This window comes from Hordeum vulgare, chromosome 3H, assembly GCF_904849725.1.
Source record: "Hordeum vulgare subsp. vulgare chromosome 3H, MorexV3_pseudomolecules_assembly, whole genome shotgun sequence".
Taxonomy (NCBI): Eukaryota; Viridiplantae; Streptophyta; class Magnoliopsida; order Poales; family Poaceae; genus Hordeum; species Hordeum vulgare.
Window position 1 is genome coordinate 551,311,613 of NC_058520.1, and position 19,400 is coordinate 551,331,012.

The 19,400-nt window shown below is 47.2% G+C and overlaps 2 protein-coding genes across 2 annotated transcripts; one reads left to right on the forward strand and one right to left on the reverse strand.

The window, feature by feature from the left end:
- Nucleotides 1-509: 509 nt before the first annotated feature.
- LOC123444942 (protein SOSEKI 5-like) lies at nucleotides 510-3,708 on the forward strand. Its single transcript, XM_045121833.1, has 4 exons — nucleotides 510-1,347; nucleotides 1,456-1,525; nucleotides 1,616-2,383; nucleotides 3,245-3,708. The coding sequence occupies exons 1-4, from the start codon at nucleotides 1,089-1,091 to the stop codon at nucleotides 3,384-3,386; spliced, it is 1,239 nt and encodes a 412-aa protein (XP_044977768.1). The 5' UTR covers nucleotides 510-1,088; the 3' UTR covers nucleotides 3,387-3,708.
- A 5,776-nt stretch (nucleotides 3,709-9,484) lies between these two features.
- Nucleotides 9,485-10,478, reverse strand: LOC123444943 (zinc finger protein ZAT9-like). The gene has a single exon (XM_045121834.1). It carries the CDS (start codon nucleotides 10,343-10,345, stop codon nucleotides 9,650-9,652), a length of 696 nt encoding a protein of 231 aa, XP_044977769.1. The 5' UTR covers nucleotides 10,346-10,478; the 3' UTR covers nucleotides 9,485-9,649.
- Between the last annotated feature and the right edge of the window lie 8,922 nt (nucleotides 10,479-19,400).

Sequence of the window (19,400 nt, forward strand, 5' to 3'; positions counted from 1 at the left end):
AATCTATATTTTAAAATATGTCCATATACATTCATACGTAGTCCATTAGTTAAACCTCTAAAAAAACTTATATTTAGGAACGGAGGGAGTATTTATTACTACTTGCAATTTGCCAAAATGGAAGGCAATCTTTACTACTACTAGTAGCATCATCAACGGCAACGGTAGCATGTAGTTAGTCATAAGTACTCCCATCATGGTACACACCCGTGCTCCAAGGCCGGCTTCACGCGCACATGCCACAGCTTATTAATCCCTTGTCGGGGGACACCAACAGACACGAAGTGACGCTAATAATCTAATAATCAACGCATAATTCGCTTTGTTTAGGACGTACGTACGTACACTGTACACCCCTACACTACGCTTTGCACGACATGTTTCGACCGGCTGACACTCGGGGCCCACCGTGCTTGGCCGGTGTCGCCGTGCCCCATACGTGCGGTGCCGGGCCTCGTTAGTTAAACCCGTGCGCTTATGCAGCGCCAAAGCAGCTGCCATTTCGCCACGCTCCAGAAGCCAGTCCCCTTCCCACATTAACGTTAACACCCACCCCCAAACCCCAAAGTCACCTCCGAACCGCAAATCCCCACCGCATTAGTCAACAGTGCCACTAATCTAGTCTCCGGTACCGCCAACAGGACAATCCTCCACACAAGGTGGAAACAATACCATACCCCTCCTCTCGCCATTGTTGACCCTGAGGAAGAGAGGAACAAACAACCAGAGTCACCGTCACCGTCACCTTAACCTCACTCTCACTGCTGCTGCTGCTGCACCAAACCGCTGTGGCGCTTCTGCTGCGCTGCTAGGCCAGAGGCCAGAGGCCAAAGCTTACAGCTACTCCATGGTCCAGCGGGGCTTGAATGCATGATCACTGCGTCGCTGCGGCCTCCTTTTGCACCTTCCCTAGTGTCGCACTCGCCACCTTTAAGCGCTAGCTGCCGCCGCCGCTGCGCTCACGCTCACCACGTCCACGTACCGCCTGCTGCTTGTTTATAGCGTCCCCTCCCCGGATACGAGATTGCAGCACCATATCATATCCAGAGCACGGGGCCAGAGCCCGGTGCTAGCTTGAGGGTATATAGATGGCGGTGGTGGTGGCGGGCGGTGGCGGTGGCGGTGGCGCTGGCGGGGAGCGAGGGGAGCAGCAGCCGAGGCCGCCGCATTGGCGGGAGCAGCTGGGGCAGCGGAGCCCCGACATGGCGGCCGTGCCCAGGCCGCCGCGCCCGAGGCCGGGCCCGGCGAGGGTCGCCGTCGTGTACTACCTGTCCAGGAACGGGCAGCTCGAGCACCCCCACTTCATGGAGGTCGCCCTCTCGTCCCCCGACGGCCTCTACCTCCGAGGTACGCCGGCCGCGTACGTACTACAGGCCGCTCATGGCGCCTGAACTTTCTTGTTTCCTTCTTCACTGAGCGGTCATGTGTGATTGCACTCTTGCTTGTTGTCTGCAGATGTGATCGGCCGGCTCGACGCGCTGCGAGGCAAGGGGATGGCGCGCATCTACTCCTGGGCGTCCAAGAGGTTTTTTTTGCCGCTCTTCAAGTTTCTGTTCATCGACAAAGATGCGATTTTTTTTTGGCTTCGGGTTTGAGATGTCGTTGTGTTGCGCAGGAGCTACCGGAACGGGTTCGTGTGGCACGACCTGGCGGACGAGGACTACGTGCACCCGGTGGGCGGCCGGGAGTACGTGCTCAAGGGCACCGAGCGGCTGCACCCGCCAGCGATCCAGCTCCCGCTGCCGGACGCGGCCGCGGCGTCGTCCTGCTCCTCCGGCTCGCAGGACACGACCACGTCCTCCTCGTCAGGCTGGGAGCACGGCCAGAGGAAGGGCGAAACCGGGGCGCGCGGCGCAGCGGAGTATAGGGTGTACAAGGCCGAGGACCGCGCCGGGGCGGCCGCGGACGCGGCGACGCAGACCGAGGACGGGCGCCGTGGGCGGAGCCGCGGCCACCAGAGGCGCGCCGCCCAGGAGGAGCTGAGCCGCGAGGAGACGTCGCCGCCGACGGCGTCCACGAGCCCCGAGACGCTGGAGGCGCTGATCAAGGCGGACGGCCGCGTCCTGGCGACCGTCCCCGGCGGCGGGAGCAGGGCCAGGGCGTCGTCCGTGCTCATGCAGCTCATCTCCTGCGGGTCCGTGTCGGTGAAGGGCGGGCTCGCCACGCCGGTGATGCCGCGCGGGGTGCACTACCGCCCACGCCCGCCGCGCCCACCAGCGCACGCCGCCGCCGCGGTAACCGGGACGCCCGCCTACCGGCAAAAGGCGGTCGAGGACAAGGAGTACTTCAGCGGGAGCCTGGTGGAGACGCAGCGCTCGGGCGCCGACGCGTGCCAGGACGTGGCGGTCGTCCTCCGGCGGTCGTCTTCCTACAACGCCGACAGGTACGTAACAACACTCCTCACCGACCATCAATGCCGATAAGCAAGCACCCACCAAGTTAAACCAGTACCGCCACCACTATTCAGCTCCAGCTAGCTACCACCAGCAGCAGCAGCGTGTCATTCCAAGCTTTTCGGCCGCCGTTAATGGCGGCACGTACGTACGGGCCGGCGATGAAGCAACCAGCGGCGGCACTGTTTCATTGATTTGTCCCGCCGTAGCGGCAGCTAGCGTAAAAGCTTACACTGCGAAAATTCCACCGGGGGTGGTGGTGGTGGTACTTGATGGGTGGTTACAAGTTCATAAATAGGAATAGGTCTCACGGAGCTATCGCGCGCAAGCAGAACGGATGCTATCGATCCAGAATGTCAGGGACGCGCCTTGAATTCCCGGCTGGCACGGGCCCGTGCTGAGAGCACCAAATCTTGGCAGCGTTCTCGGCGTGCCACGCGACACCAGCGATTCCTCAACTTAATTACGCTTTGGATTTACTTACACTTGGGTCGGCGACATGAGCCCGTGACTCCGGTACTCGGATGTAACTACTACAACTGCATTATAATCTACTCCTGCTTTAAGCAGGAGTAGTAGTAGTACAAATGTGAGCTTTGTAATGGATGTGGTTTGGGTAAGCGGCTCTGTCAGGGCATTGAACTCGTCCGGGTCAAGCGGCACTACAGGCGGACGAAGAGAAGGATCTTTGTGTCGAGTACTCCGCCGCGTATGTATTTGCGGTGCACGAGGATCGTGATCGTGATGATGAGGGGCGTCGATGCGGAATGATGATAACTGCTCACGACTTACTGTACTGCTACTGCTACTGCTACTATTATTCTGATGAAACATGTGATGGTGGATTGCAGCGGCAGGGCGGCCAAGGCGGAGGAGGCGGTGGACCTGCATGACCGGTGCATCCCGCGGAAGCCCAAGAGCAAGAAGGACGGCTACCAGTACCAGGCCATCTCCTGCGCCGCGCACGCCACCGGCAAGAGGATCGGGGGTTGAGGACGAGCCCGGTTTGACCGTGCGTGGGCGTCATCGGTTCATCGTCATCATCTGCATATGCAAGACCGCAGCCAGCCATTGATATATATATATATATATATATACCCTCTGTTGTTGGTATCTGCTGGCCTCGTTTGTCTCGGGTTGAGGCTTGAGAGCGAGTATGATTCGGTCGGCTGATTGGTTCTCTTCAGCTGACTATATATTTGGGTGTAATATGAAACCATGTTTGCGATGAACAGTACATATCGAAAGTACCAGGGGCGGAGCTGGAGCTAAGATTACCCTGATGCACCACTATAATATGGCATGAATTTTTCAAGCTGAGATGTACTAAATAAATTGTGTTTCTCTACTGCTAGGGTATTTGAGCTGAGAAAATATAAGATTACGTGTAAGTAAGAAAAAATATGAGTAGAATGCTTACTATAAAATATGAATATTTGAAAATGTGTCTTGCAATTTTCAAAAATTTAATGTTAATTTCATTTTGAGGAAACTCTTATCCGCAGTGTACCTACCTTTTTTTTTAGATAGGCAATGTACCTGCATTTTGACAAATAGAAATCGGACGTGCGATATGGATAAATCTCTAAGTAGGAAATGCCTACGCAAATAAGGATTTTATTTTCCTGCAGGAATACTCAAATAAGAGTTAAAAACCCTAGCCATTGGTCCACTTATTGGCTAAAACAAGTCAGATCTTTCTGTCCACCGAACTCATATGACCTCGAGCTCAGTTGATCCACGTCCGAATACATATGGCATTCTAGACGAAAGTAGCATGCTGCCCGTAGCCAGACATGGGCACATGGCTCAGATAGCCCAGATAGCTCAGCTCCTCTTTCCAACATTACTCTCATCATCGACCCAGCAAACTACCATTGGACTACGACAAATTATGAAATCAAAGGGTACCCTTCAAAGGTCAAATCCACCTTCTTTTATGGCGATAAGTGGCACACTAGCCTCTGAGTTTTGTGCTTTTGTTATCTTTTTAAACGTTCTACCCTTTTATTAAACAACCAAATCATGAATCATTTTCATTGTTACGTTTCTTCCGTCAAGATTTTCGAAACTGTATCCATGTTAAAAGTTGTGGATGGACTTTCTTCTAAAAAGTTATTAAAAAAAAGACAAAAATATTCAAAAAAACGAAAACCCCAAATGAAAGAAAATGGAATAAATCAAAAACTAGAAGCACATATGTGCTTTTATTTTCTAGGAAGAACACCCGGGTTCACGCAGAAGCAGAACTGTGCTTTTTTTTCTTTTCGAAAAACACGGTTCTACTTCTCGTGGAAGACAACTATATTTTTTATTTTTCGACAAAGTTAGCTGTGGGAAGCACAAGCACAACTATGTTTGTCACTTTTTGAAAAGCACCAAATATGAGAAGCACTTATGTGATTTTGACCTTCAGGAAGCACAACCGTGCTTTTTTACACAGTGTGCTTCATTCAAGGACAAAAATAAAAATAAATTCATAAAAAACTAGAAAAATAAATAAGATCAAAAAACACAAAGATGAAATCAAAAAGTGAAAAATAACAACATGCTTTCATTGAGTGCGCACAACAGACGACATGTAGAGGCGCTCGGGTGTTCCCCGCGCGCAACCTGTTGTGTCTGTCCATCAATTAATCGTTTCCGATGAATCCATATGCGCCTAATCAAAATCACTAGTTAGCGAATAGACCTTACAACGATTACTCCCACCTTCACACATTATGACAAATGGCGCACTGCATGCGTGCCACTTGTCACAACCACGGAGTTTTCCCTTTTTTCGTAGATCCGTATTTTCAAAACGTTTTATCTCCTAAACCGTGCGTTCAAATCTCGAACCATTTTCACCGTTGGCTTTCTCGCATCGAGATCTTTAAAACTAGATCCCATGTTGATAGGTTTTGAAGAACTTTCTTTTTCATGAAAAAACCGGAAGGAAAAAACCGTGCCGTACGTGATAGAAAAAAAAGCAGAAAACGTGTTTTGTTCCCTTTCCGAGAGGCACGGGTTGTGCCTCTCGCGAAAGGAAAACCTGCCTCTCGCGAAAGCAAAACCGTGTCTCTCGCGAAAAAAAAGAGAGCAGAAAACATGTTTTTTCCTTTTCGGGAGAGGCACGGGCGTGCCTCTCGCAAAGGAAAAACCGTGCCTTTCGTGGAAACAAAACCGGCAAAAAAAGACAGAAAACGTGTTTTCCCCCTTTCTGGAGAGGCACGGGTGTGCCTCTCGCGAAGGCAAAACCGTGTCTTTCGCGGAAGCAAAACCGTGCCTCTCGGTAGAAAAACAGAAAACGCGTTTTTTTCCTTTCCGAATGGCACGGACGTACCTCTCGCGAAGGCAAAAACGTGCCTTTCGTGAAATCAAAACCGTGCCTCTCGCAAAAAAAATAAAACGCGTTTTTTCTTTCTTTCCGAGAGGCATAATTGTGCCTCTCGCGAAGGCAAAATCGTGCTATTGCTTAAGCAAAACCGTACCTCTTGCAAAAAAAAAACGAGTTTTCTTGCGTAAAGAAAAAGAAAACGCGTTTTTTCGCGAAAACAATTTTTTTTTCGTCCAAAAGTTATGAAAGACCGGTGAAAAAACATAACACATAAAAAAATACAGAAAAAGCCATTCAAAAAAGACGAAAACGATTGCGAATAAATAAATAATAATCCGAAAAAAACGCTCAGAGCGCGATACGTGACGACGGCTGGAAACGTGCTAAGTAACGGCGCACGAAAGCGATCCCTGAAAGGCTCGCGAGGGTGCACTCGCTAACTAGTTGCTCCCACGCCTAATAATTATTTACGCTTACGCCAGGAAGGTCATTGGTCGTCCCATGTGGCGGTAGTTGGCCTTGTAGATTGCTTTTCTAGTTTTCTGGACTAGTTTTCCTGGCTGATTTTTCTGGACCAATTTTTGTTTTTTCATTTTTCATCAATCCAACAATTTTTTAGAATTCATGAACATTATTAAAATTTATGAACTTTTTAATTGGTGATTTTTGAAATGAACTTTTAAAATTGACAAAACTCTTCAAATTCACGTTCATTTTCCAATTTCTGAAGATTTGCCAAATCCATGAAATTTTTGAAATTTCTGAACGTTTTATAAAATCATGAACACTTTAAAACTTGTGAAATTTTTAGAAATCTACAAACCTTTTTCTAAACTGATATTTCTGATGAACACCACAGCAACAAAACCAATTTGGGGGGGGGGGGGGGGAGGAATTAGAGGAGAAAAAAACCAGACGAACAAGCAGCAGCTGTGCGAGCAGCGTGGTAGCGATTGCTGGGTTGCGGCCCAATAGGAGAGTTTGCGGGCGCTATAGGGACTAACTGGCACCGAAGGCGTCGAATAGGACTTCTCTTGGATCACTCTCTCATCAGTCCCATGGCCATGGGTCACTATCATCCTTATAAATAAAAAACAGATGGAATAGCTATTTTGACAAAACGTAGGGCCAACTGAACACAATAATGATTACATGTTGTTACTAAGGGGTCATAAATTTTATTGCTAGAGGTCATCTATATTGAGATAATTGCAAGGCAATGTCATATTTAGGCACGTCGTGACGGATAGGTATCACTAGTCAAAAGTTTTGCACACCACTTCAGGTGACATGTGTCATATGTTTTTTGCAGAAAGACCATTGGCACTATATTTAATCATGGACATGTCCTTTACGAAAATATTTAAAAAGCCTACACGGTCAGGATTAGAACCAGGGATCTCCCAATCGAACTCGCACGACCATGCCACTACACCAGCTACCCTCCTTTGACCGAACAAGGATACTACGGCTTTATAACATCGTAAGCTTAAACAAATAAAATAAAACGGAAAATGACTAGACTAGACAACACTTCTAGCTTTATTTCAGTTTTTTTGACACATTTCCTTTAGTTGTATGGCATGCTTGTTAATTATGAAGTGTTTGTGATGATTTCATCAATTCAAAAAACTACCAGTTTAGTCTTTTGAAAGTGTTTATAGTGATAAGGTGGCATGTATGCTAGCATCCTCTCTTGCTCTTGAAACATAAAATAAAATATTACAGGGCATAATTCTTTTTGTACTAAACAAAAGAGGGCGATCACCCCACCTGAAATTTCATTACAATCTTTTTTTTTATATGGAACACCAAGCATTCCAATTTTATTACAATCTTAAACACACGCATCAGCGAAAGGTGGCACGAAAGGCACACCATAGGTCAATACTCGTGGGGAGGGTTTTCCGGCTTGTTTCTCGGATGGACAATACTAGTAGTAGTAACTCCTAGCCCACAGACATGAAAAATGTGAATTTTGACTGAACAAGTTAACACCATCCAACCATATATGTACAAGTATATAGTTTAAAGAATACCGTGCATATAGGTCATGATCGTGTTCCAGTATTACTCAATCATCATGTAGTTAATAATTCAGTTAGACATCTCTAAAAAATGATAATCAGTTAGACACCATACGTGTCTTGGAAAATACCCCCTCCGTCCGAAATTACTGTCGCACAAATCTTTATTCTAATAATAAAGCACCTACTGCTTCTGTCGTCCGTCTAAAAAATACCCTCAAAGTTGCTACAGATTACCAACCATGCCACCCATAAGTCAAGGCAACGATTTGTTTTTTTTCCAAAGTCGCGTCGTGCTACATTCTTTTACAGCGCAATACTAATGAAAATGACAGGTGTATGAGTAGTAGAGTGGCTAACGCCTAGCGCTTTTATCCGGAGACCAGGGATCGATTTATGGATGCTACCTTTTTTCTTTTCCTTTTCTCCCGCAAACCGCCCCTCCCCCGAGACACATATGCGTTAATGGGCCGGCCCATGTGCGGAGCTTGACTCCTCTATTTTTCATTTGATTTTTTCCTTACCTTTTCTCATTCTATTTTCTTTCCTTGTTTCAACCAATTCAGGATTTTAAATTTTAAATGTTGCAATTTTTCAAAACCATGTTCAAGAACTCATAAAATGTATATGAATTCAAAAAATGTTAAGGAAATCATAATTTTTTTGTGGATTATAAAAATGTTGGTAGTTTTGCAAAACTGTTCACCAATTATAAAAAATATTCAGGAAATAAAAGCATGTTCATGATTTTGAAAAAATGATAGTGTATTCAAAATATATTAAGGATTCCGAAAACAAATGTCCATGAAATTTTAGAAAATGTTCACATAAATTAAAAAACACATTTTTTTTAAAAAAATCATTTTTTTTGAAAAGAACTGATCAATTCAAAAAATGTTGGTGAGTTTTTTTTTCAAGAATTCAAAACTGTTCATGGATTTCAACTATTCGTCATTTTTTAAAGAATACAAAATTTTAAAAGTGTTTGTCTATTCAAAAAAGCGCTCACCAATTAAAAAAAATATGTCTAGGATTTGATTTTGAAAGTCTTTATTTGTCTAGGCATTGGGAGTGATTCATGGTCGATGAGACTTTTATAAAAGTTTAAACATTTTCTTGCATAATGTAATGAAAAGTGTAGCGTGCAGTGGCAAGTCCATAGCCTTGAGATTTACCATGTCGAATGCACTATGATCATGTAGACATCACACCATCATCAATGAGGGTGGAAGGAAAAATAAGTTGCAACATGGTGAGCCACCGTGTTAAAATGAAAGATGTTCATATGTCACGATATTGAATTATACTTATTTGACTAGCGCATAGTTTATTTGTCTCCCATTACAACGCACAGGGCATATTTTGTTATTGAATAAAAATGTATATATCTAAAACTAAAATACATCTAGAGACATCTATTTTTATGACAAATATTTGCATATGCAAGGAGTAAATAGTACTTCCTCTGTCTCAAAATAAGTGACTAAAAAATGATTCAATTTTGTATTAACTTTAGTACAAAGTAAAAATCACTTTTGGATCATTTATTTTGGGACAGAGGGAGTATAGGACTACTAAAGAACACGGAATCTAAAAGAAAATAGAACAAAAGCAATAATCTGAATTCGGAAGAGAGCCTGCTGATCTACAGGCTACAACTAACGACATGTCAAGGGTTACGTTCCAAAATTTCTCAACCATCTTTTCCCGGAATTACGCAACCATCATGTAGCCAGTTAGCAATATAATTGAACCCCATCCATATGTCTTAATAATAATTAAACAAATAAATCAAGCCATCCATGTATGTAGTATAACACGGAATCATCAATTCATCATGTATGTATTGTATTGTATGCACATCCTATCTATACAAGTAAGTACATGTTCTTATGTTCTCTGTGAAAAGGCTATCCAAGCAGATCAAGCAGCTGACGCTCGGAGCTGCGATCGGCGGAGGTTCCTTGCCCGTCGCCGCCGCAGTCGTCCATGGGCGGGTAGTTGAGGTCGGGCATGAGCTCCTGCTGCTGCGTCGCTCCGGAGCTGGCCTCGCCGTGCACGGCGGCCGACGACGTCGTCGACGGCGCGGCCTCGCCCCTGTGCCGGCGCATGTGGCCGCCCAGCGCCTGGCCCATGGAGAACTCGAGCCCGCAGACGGCGCACTCGTGCACCCTGGCCCTGTCCCTCTCGGCGGCGTCGGCGGCGTCGTGCAGCAGCATCCGCGCCTGCAGCCGCGTGTGGCTGGTGCGGTGCCCGCCCAGCGCCTGGAACGACGTGAACCGCTTGCTGCACGTCTTGCACTCGAACACGCCCTCCGCCGCCAGCGCCCTCCTTCCCGCCGCGGTCGTCGCCGTCGTCACCGGCTTGCTGCCCGCCGCGGTCGTCGCCGTGGACGACGCGGCGGGTGAGGAGAGCGAGAGGAGCGCGTCGGCGTGCACCCGGAGGCTCTCCATCTCCTTGCTCTCGTGCGCCTCCTCTCTCGTAAGTGTCATCACGAGATCGATCTTTGTATGATTGTATCTACCCAGCAGCGAACTGAAATTCCAGTCACGCGCACGCACGAGGGCATATATACGTACGACCGGTAGGAGTTGCGGGTGGCTCATCGATCTTGGGGAGAGGGAGGGAGAGTTGTTCACGTCAAAGGCGGACGTGCGTCAGTGCGAATTGGCCAATGGCGATGGCGCCACTCAGACTCAAGCCTCCTAGGCTTGGCCACGAAGAAACGTGCACGCACGCGCGCGGTCAAGCTCGATCTTTCGCTAGCCCGTTCAAGCACGGGCGTGGCGCGACGGAGCACATGGTTAGGCGATGGAAAGTTTGCTTGCTTTCCCGCCGTTCCAGAAGCTGATCGAGATCACGTACGAGAGAGCGACGGCGATGGTTAGCTAATCCATATCGCTAGGCTCGTCGACCTCGCATCGCCATCGCGTCGGTCGATCGATCGACCGCGTACTTGACTGACGCGCGCGGCTACGCGTACGTGCGCACGTAAAAGCGATCGATCGCGCCAAGGGCTCGCTGCGTTGCGTGGCGGCGTACCGCGTACGTGACTGTGGAGTTGTGGAGTGGTAGAGTCGCGGCGACGTACGCGCGCGGCCGTGGTTTTGTGGAACAGATGATCGACGCCTAGCTCCACTGGTGTTTTTCACACGAGTGAATTAGGGAAAGTTTCGTGTGACGCCACGATGCGGTCCTCCACATTTTTCGACTCCGTGTGCGTATATGGGCGAGCTACGACGTAACCTCCGTCGATTAGAGCAATTCCAATTGGATGACCTATTTCATGTCCGGACGCGTTACCTTTTTTATCCACCCGTGATCCATTTCAGGTCTAAACTTAGTTCATATTTGTATTAGGATGGACATGGAATGCATGCCCACGTCACCCCGACCTTCTCCATTCCTAGCCCACCAGTCGATGGCACGTACGCCAGTCTCCTCTTCCTCCTTCGCCTCAAACTTATTCGTCCGTCCCGCCTCCCACCCTCGCCGCCCACTTTCGTCGTCGTCGCCAGCCATCTGACCGTACACTCATCCTCCCGCAGCCTCGTCTCCCGCCATCGCCATTAGCTCCGCTACTTTGTCTCGGTGGGGCGCGAGGCTCCTCCCCAGCCGGATTCTTCCACGATGCCTGCAAGTTGTTTGACGCTTTGCCCGCAAGGTACAAATGAACTTGATGATGAGTTTTTTTTCTGCTACGTTCTTCGTGATTCAGATGATTCTTCGTTCGATGAGGAGGAGATCGTGGCTGCTTCGTTGGTCGTCCATGACCACCTAAGTATGGAGCGACCACTGTTTAGGGGCTTCATACCGGGACACACGCCGGTACTGAGTCGCAAATGAGAGAGCGACAATCTCCTACTCTGGAAGGGCTACTTCAAGACTCCAAACCCGCTCTTCAAACATCACTTGTTTCGATGCCGTATTGTATGGCTAGACATGTGTTCAACCGTATTTAGAGGGGATGGTGGAGTATGATAACTATTTCGAGTGCAAGACGGATGCCCTTAAAAAGATTGGCTTCTCCTCTTATCAGAAATGCACTGCTGCCATTCGGATGCTTGCATACGAAGTTTTCGGTGATCTCATTGATGAGTATATCCGATAAGTGAGTCCACACGTCTTGAGTCTATGTATAGGTTTTACAAAGCTGTCATAGCTAGTGTTTGGGATGTAGTACTTGACGGAGCCAACTGTTGCTGGTGCAGCACGGTTGCTGGCGATCAATGCTACCTGAGGGTTCCCCGAGATGCTTTGTAGCATAGATTGTATGCACTGGAAGTTGAAAAATTGACTTTCTGCTTGACAGGGACAATATAAGGGCCATGTTCGAGTTTGCACTCTCTTACTTGAGGCCGTGACTTCCCAAGATCTCTGAATTTGACATAGTTTCTTCGGCTTGCCGGATCTCACAACGATATTAATGTGCTCGAGCGTTCTCCGGTGTTTGCTAGGATGGCAGAAGGCAATTGTCCGGAGGTTAATGTTGAGATCAATGTCCACCGATACAATAAAAGATACTATCTAGCCGACGATATCTATCCACAACGGTGTATTCTTGTGAAGACAATCTTCAACCATGTAGAAGAGAAGGGAAAGAGATTTGCCCGAGAACAAGAGAGTGTTAGAAAAGAGCGTGTCTTTGGCATTCTTCAATCTCGACGGGGCATCGTTCGTTATCCTGCAAGTATTTGGAGCATCAAAAAGTTGTGGAAGGTGATGACACTTGTGTAATCATGCACAACATGATTATATAGGATGAACGTCCAAAACATCTCTGTGATCAAAGGTTTCAGTTTTCAGGATGACAATGTTGTGTCTGAGCATGGATAAGTGGTAATGTTTGCACAATTCATCGAGTTTCATCATAAAATGCATGATTATGAAACTCACATGCAGCTGTAAAATTATTTTGTTGAGTTTACGTGTATTCTGTTGATGATCAATAAACGTATTGGTAATCATTACTTTTAAATGTACTTGAGACAATTTAATACTAAATATGAAATATTTATGCCGTTCTTGAATTATGCAATGTTTTGTATTGAACATTTGTTAAGTTAGAATTCAATTTTATGTGATTCTTAACAAAGCGATCAAAAAATAATCGCAAACCTGTCGCAGAGACGAAAAATGGATCGGCGCGTTATTCACGGTCGATCTAAACAATAAATGGAATGGAGATCTCGATCCAGACAGATAAAACGCGCATCGGTTTGGGTCATCCGATTGGAGTTGCTCTTAGTTCGTTACCTGTTCTCGTTGATCCACTTGCCCATCGGCTACGATGCATACTTACGTAGTGTATATCTTGCCCATCGGTAGATTGTAATAGTTTTCGAAACAAACATTGCCAATGTAAACGAACAAAATGCGTGCCCGTTTGGGCCATTGGTTGGAGTTGCCGTTGTCCGTTACTCGTTCTCGTCGACCCACTTGCCCGTCGGCTCCGGTGCACACGTACGTAATGTATATCTTCGACTAGTTGATGACGAGCGAAAAGCGCAGGGGCCATTCCCGCACGCCAGATGACGGCGCCAGCTGGACTGGGATTCGGGCGAGCGACCAAGCCAGCCAAGTGTGTGGCCAACATCTTAGCTTAGCTGCGCGGCCGGCGTGCGGCCCACGTCGACCGGCGGCTGCGGCGCGGACGTAAGGTGTGATGCGCGAGGCCACGAGCGCGGGAAAGGTGCGGGGAGCCCGTTCCGCTCGGTGGTGTGAAGATCCCGCGGGAGGCTCTTGACTTTTGTGCCGTATCCTTTGCCATTTCTTGGGCGGAAAGCGGAGTGCCGGTTCCCGAAGCCAGCAGGGATACCAGTTCCAGTTGTGCGCGCATCTGGTTAGTAGGATAAATCAGCGTCCGGTTGGTTTCTTGGAGTGTTTCCGGGGGAAACGCGTGGACGGAAGGAAGGGTGCACCCGGCGGCCCGTGGTTGTGGTCTGGTCAGAGGCGGGTGATATGGAAGCCACTGCCCTGCCCTGCCCTGCCCACTGGTACAAGTCAGGTAAGAGCTTTGCTTTATCCGGTAAGCAGATGATGGGGACGTCGGGTCAGGTTACGCTAGCGAGACAGAGTTCAACCCAGCTGGCACGGTACGAGGACAGAAGCATCTACTCCCGAATATTGCAAATATGACCTTTTAAACATCTGCAGACGTGCACAGTCATTGATCGAACGTGTCCCTCGTTTATTCATCCGCACAGCCATATTTCTTTTTTTTCTTCCTATTTCCGGTCACTTACACGTGATTAATGGAGAGAAAGAGAGAAAGAAAAGAATGAATAAAGAAAAAAAAATAGTCCACGATGGGGTAGCGTTCTATGTGGCGGACTGATCGGGCGCGTCCGGACGCGCTTACGAGCCCTCATATCCTATCCATATTTGAGATTATATAAGGGTTCACTAACAGTCCAGACATATAGGGATGATATGAGAGGTCCGATTGGATCACTTTTTTCCTTCTTTCTCGTGTTCGATCACTGACCGAACTCGTCCGAGAGCGTATGAGCGGTCATTTGAGCGGTTCGCCTGTAGATGCTCTAAGAGCATCTAAAGCCTGATATAACAAGTCCGACCCTCAAATGTCCGTGTACGCATCGAAAGCGTTCGCAGACAATGACCGATCACGTCTTAAATAATTAATTCATAACTGGATATCTTAAATTATAAACTCCAAACCCATACTATTACATGCAAATGTAAAATCTTAAGTGGGGGTCTTCCTCGTCAAATTCTGGAACCTTGATCCGTATTGATGACTGATCAATGATGGATCCGTCCTGGTAGTAGCTCGGGAGTCCACCATGACGCGGTTGCGACTCCTGGATTGATGCATCATATGGGCGTGAGATAACGCAGGCTCCCTTCGCCATAGTCCATCGTCGCGAGGGCGACAGTCGTCCCTTGCACCTGTTGCCTCGTTCGGCAAGCACATTGCGCCACATTTACATTGGCCGACACCCATACGCCCCCTCCACCTCGGCACGCTAACGAAAGGGTTGCGTGTCCGCCACGGTGTTCGGATGCTAGACGGGCCGCACCGCCTCCGGTTATGAAGCGACGGCGCACATCACGGTGGATCTATACGCCATTTGAATGGTAAAATGGATTCCCGGCAGAAGGAGTCCAAAAGTTGTCGTCGGGCGACCTCCTCCTAGAAGCGGCGGAGCACAAACCATATGGTCATCTCCTCCTCGCGTCGCGTGAGATGGGCTCGGGGTCGACGGATCTGAAATTGTAGGACTTGGATCCACTGTTGGAAATATGCCCTAGAGGCAATACTAAAATGGTTATTATCATATTTCCTTGTTCATGATAATCGTCTATTGTTCATGCTATAATTGTATTAACAGGAAACAGTAATACATGTGTGAATAAATAGATCACAATGTGTCCCTAGCAAGCCTCTAGTTGGCTAGCTCGTTGATCAATAGATGATCATGGTTTCCTGATCATGGACATTAGATGTCATTGATAACGGGATCACGTCATTGGAAGAATGATGTGATGGACAAGACTCAATCCTAAGCATAGCACTAGATCGTGTTGTTCGTATGGTAAAGCTTTTCTAATGTCAAGTGTCTTTTCCTTCGACCGTGAGATTGTGCAACTCCCGGATACCGTAGGAGTGCTTTGGGTGTATCAAACGTCACAACGTAACTAGGTGACTATAAAGGTGCACTACGGGTATCTCTGAAAGCGTCTGTTGGGTTGGTACGAATCAAGATCGGGATTTGTCACTCCGTGTGACGGAGAGGTATCTCAGCGCTCACTCGGTAGAACATCATCATAATGAGCTCAGTGTGACTAAGTAGTTAGTCACGGGATGATGTGCTACGGAACGAGTAAAGAGACTTACCGGTAACGAGATTGAACAAGATAGGTATACCGACGATCGAATCCCGGGCAAGTTCTATACCGACAGACAAAGGGAATTGTATACGGGATTGATTGAATCCTTGACATTGTGGTTCATCCGATGAGATCATCGTGGAACATGTGGGAGCCACCATGGGTATCTAGATCCCGCTGATGATTATTGGCCGGAGAGTGTCTCGGTCATGTCTGCAGGATTCCCGAACCCGTAGGGTCTACACACTTAAGGTTCGATGACGCTAGGGTTATAGGGAATTGTTATACGAGGTTACCGAAGGTTGTTCGGAGTCCCGGATGAGATCCCAGACGTCATGAGGAGCTCCGGAATGGTCCAGAGGTAAAGATTGATATATAGGTTGGATGGGTTTGGATGCCGAAAATGTTTCGGGCGTCACCGGTAACGTACCGGGACCACGGGGACCACCGGAAAGTGTTCCGGAGGTCCACCGGGAGGGCCCACCAGCCCCAAAAGGTGACATGGGCCAAAAGGTGGAAGGGAACCAGCCCAGAGTGGGCTGATGCGTCTCCCACCAGGGGCCCAAGGCGCCTAGAGAGGGAAAAGGGGGAAACCCTAAGTCTGGTGGGCCTAAGGCCCACCACGGGTGCGCCACCCCCTCTCCCCCTCCTATCCGCCACCCCCCTCTCCCATCTAGGGCTGCCGCCCCCCTTTAGGGTGGGAAACCCTAAAGGGGGCGCCACCCTCCCTTCCCCCTATATATAGCGGGGGCTTTTGGCCTTTGAGAACATGGTTTTCCATCTCTCTCGGCGCAACCCTATCTCTCTTCTTCCTCCTCTGCCGTGGTGCTTGGCGAAGCCCTACCGGGAGACCTCGTCTCTCCATCGACACCACGTCGTCGTGCTGCCAGAGATCTTCCCCAACCTCTCCCTCCTCCTTGCTGGATCAAGGTGTGGGAGACATCACCAGGCTGCACGTGTGTTGAACGGGGAGGTGCCGTGATTCGACACTAGATCGGAATCACACCGCGATCTGAATCGCCGCGAGTACGACTCCATCAACCGTGTTCTAGCAACGTTTCCGTTTAGCGATCTTAAAAGGTATGAAGATCCACTCACCCCTCTCTCGTTGCTGGTCTCTCCATAGGAAGATCTGAATATGGCATAGAATTTTTTTGAATTTATGCTAGGTTACCCAACGGTGGTATCAGAGCTAGGTTTTCTATGCGTAGATTCTTTGCACGAGTAGAACACAAAAGAGTTGTGGGCGCTGATTTTGTCAATTGCTTGCCGCTACTAGTCTTATTCTTTTCCGGCGGTATTGTGGGATGAAGCGGCCCGGACCGCCCTTACACGTACGCTTACGGGAGACAGGTTCCACCAGCCGACATGCACACAATGCATAAAGGTGGCTAGCGGGTGTCTGTCTCTCCCACTTTAGTCGGATTGGATTTGATGAAAAGGGTCCTTATGAAGGGTAAATAGCTTTGGCATATCATCGTTGTGGCTGTCACGTAGGTAAGAAGGCATTCTTGCTAGAAACCCAATTCAGCCACGTAAAACTTGCAACAACAATTAGAGGACGTCTAACTTGTTTTTGCAGGGTTTGACATGTAATGTGATATGGCCAAAGTTGTGATGTTACATGTGTGATGTATGAGATGATCAAGTTATTGTAATAGGAATCACGACTTGCATGTCGTTGAGTATGACAACCGGCAGGAGCCATAGGAGTTGTCTTAATTTATTGTATGAGATGCAACGCCATGTGTTTACTACTTTTACTTCATTGCTAACAGTTAGCTATAGTAGTAGTAGTTGGCGTGACGACTTCACGGAGACACAATGATGGAGATCATGGGGTCACACCGGTGACAATGATGATCATGCGATGCCCGAAGATGGAGATCGAAAGAGCAAAGATGATAATGGCCATATCATGTCACTATATGATTGCATGTGATGTTTATCATATTTTTCATCTTATTGCTTAGAACGACGGTAGCATAATAAGATGATCCCTCATAAAAATTTCGAGGAAGTATCCCCCTAAGTGTTCACCGTTGCGAAGGATCGTTGTCTCGAAGCACCACGTGATGATCGGGTGTGATAGATTCTAACGTTCACATACAACGGTGTAAGCCAGATTTACACACGTGAAACACTTAGGTTGACTCGACGAGCTTAGCATGTACAAACATGACCTCGAATACAAGAGACCGAAAGGTCGAACATGAGTCGTATGGTTGAATACGATCAACATGAAGTTGCTCACCATGACGACTAGTCCGTCTCACGTGATGATCGGACATGGGTTAGTCGACATGGATCATGTATCACTTAAATGACTAGAGGGATGTCAATTTAAGTGGGAGTTCATCAGATGAACTTAATTATCATGAACATAGTCAAATAGGTCTTTGCAAATTATGTAACTTGCGTTATAGCTCTACGGTATTTGATATGTTCCTAGAGAAATCTTAGTTGAAAGATAGAAGTAGCAATTGTGCGGACTCGGTCCGTTAACTGAGGATTGTCCTCATTGCTACGCAGAAGGCTTATGTCTTTAATGCACCACTCACTGTGCTGAACCCCAAGCATGGTCTGTAGATGTTGCGAACATCCGACATACATGTTTTTGATAACTACATGATAGTTCGGTGCGTGTTGCTTGAAGAACTTAGAATTAAGGCATTAAAAACGTTTCGAATGTCGCGGGATATACCTGATGATCCAAGAGATGAAATTGGGATTTCATGCTCGTGCCCTTGTTGAGAGCTTTGAGACCTCCGACGAGATTCTTTGTTTGCAAAGTAAAGGAGAAGAGCTCAATCGTAGAGCATGTGCTCAGATTATCTGAGTACTACAATCGCTTGAATCGAGTGGGAGTTGAACTTCCACATGAGACAGTGATAGTTTTCCAAGGTCACTGACACCAAGCTACTAGAGCTTGGTGATGAACTATAACATATCAAGGATGGATATGATGATCCTTGAGACATTCGTGATGTTTGACACCACGAAAGTAGAAGTCAAAAGGGAACATCAATTGTTGATGGTGTGTAAAACCACTAGTTTCAAGAAGGGAAAGGGCATGAAGGGATACTACATTAAACGGCAAACCAGTTGCTGCTCTATGAAGACAACCAAGGTTGAACCCAAACCCGAGACTATGTGCTTATGAAATAAGGGGAACAGTCACTGAATAGGAACTACCCTAGACACTTGGTAGATGAGAAGGCTCGCAAAGTCGACAGAAGTATATTGTATATACATGATATTGATGTGTACTTTACTAGTACTCCTAGTAGCACGAGGGTATAAGATACCGGTTCGGTTGCTAAGTGTTAGTAACTCGAAATAAAAGCTACAGAATAAACAGAGACTAGTTAAAGGCAAGGTGACGATGTGTGTACTTCCAAGGTTGATATGATCACACATCACACGCTCCCTCTACCATCGAGATTAGTGTAAAACCTAAGTAATTGTTATTTGGTGTTTGCGTTGAGCATAGACATGAATGGATTATGTTAATAGCAAATACGATTATTCATCTAAAGAGAATAATGGTTATTCTGTTTAGTTGAATGATACTTTAAATGGTCTTGCACCTAGAATGAATGGTTTATTGAATCTCGATCGTAGTGATACACATGTTCATAATATTGTTACCAAAAGATACAAAGTAGAAATGATAGTACCACTCACTTGTGGCACTGCTACTTGAGTCATATTGATATAAAATTCATGAAGAAGCTCCATGCTGATGGATCTTTGTACTCACTCATTTTTTGAAACGTTTGAGACATGCAAACCATGCCCGTTGGT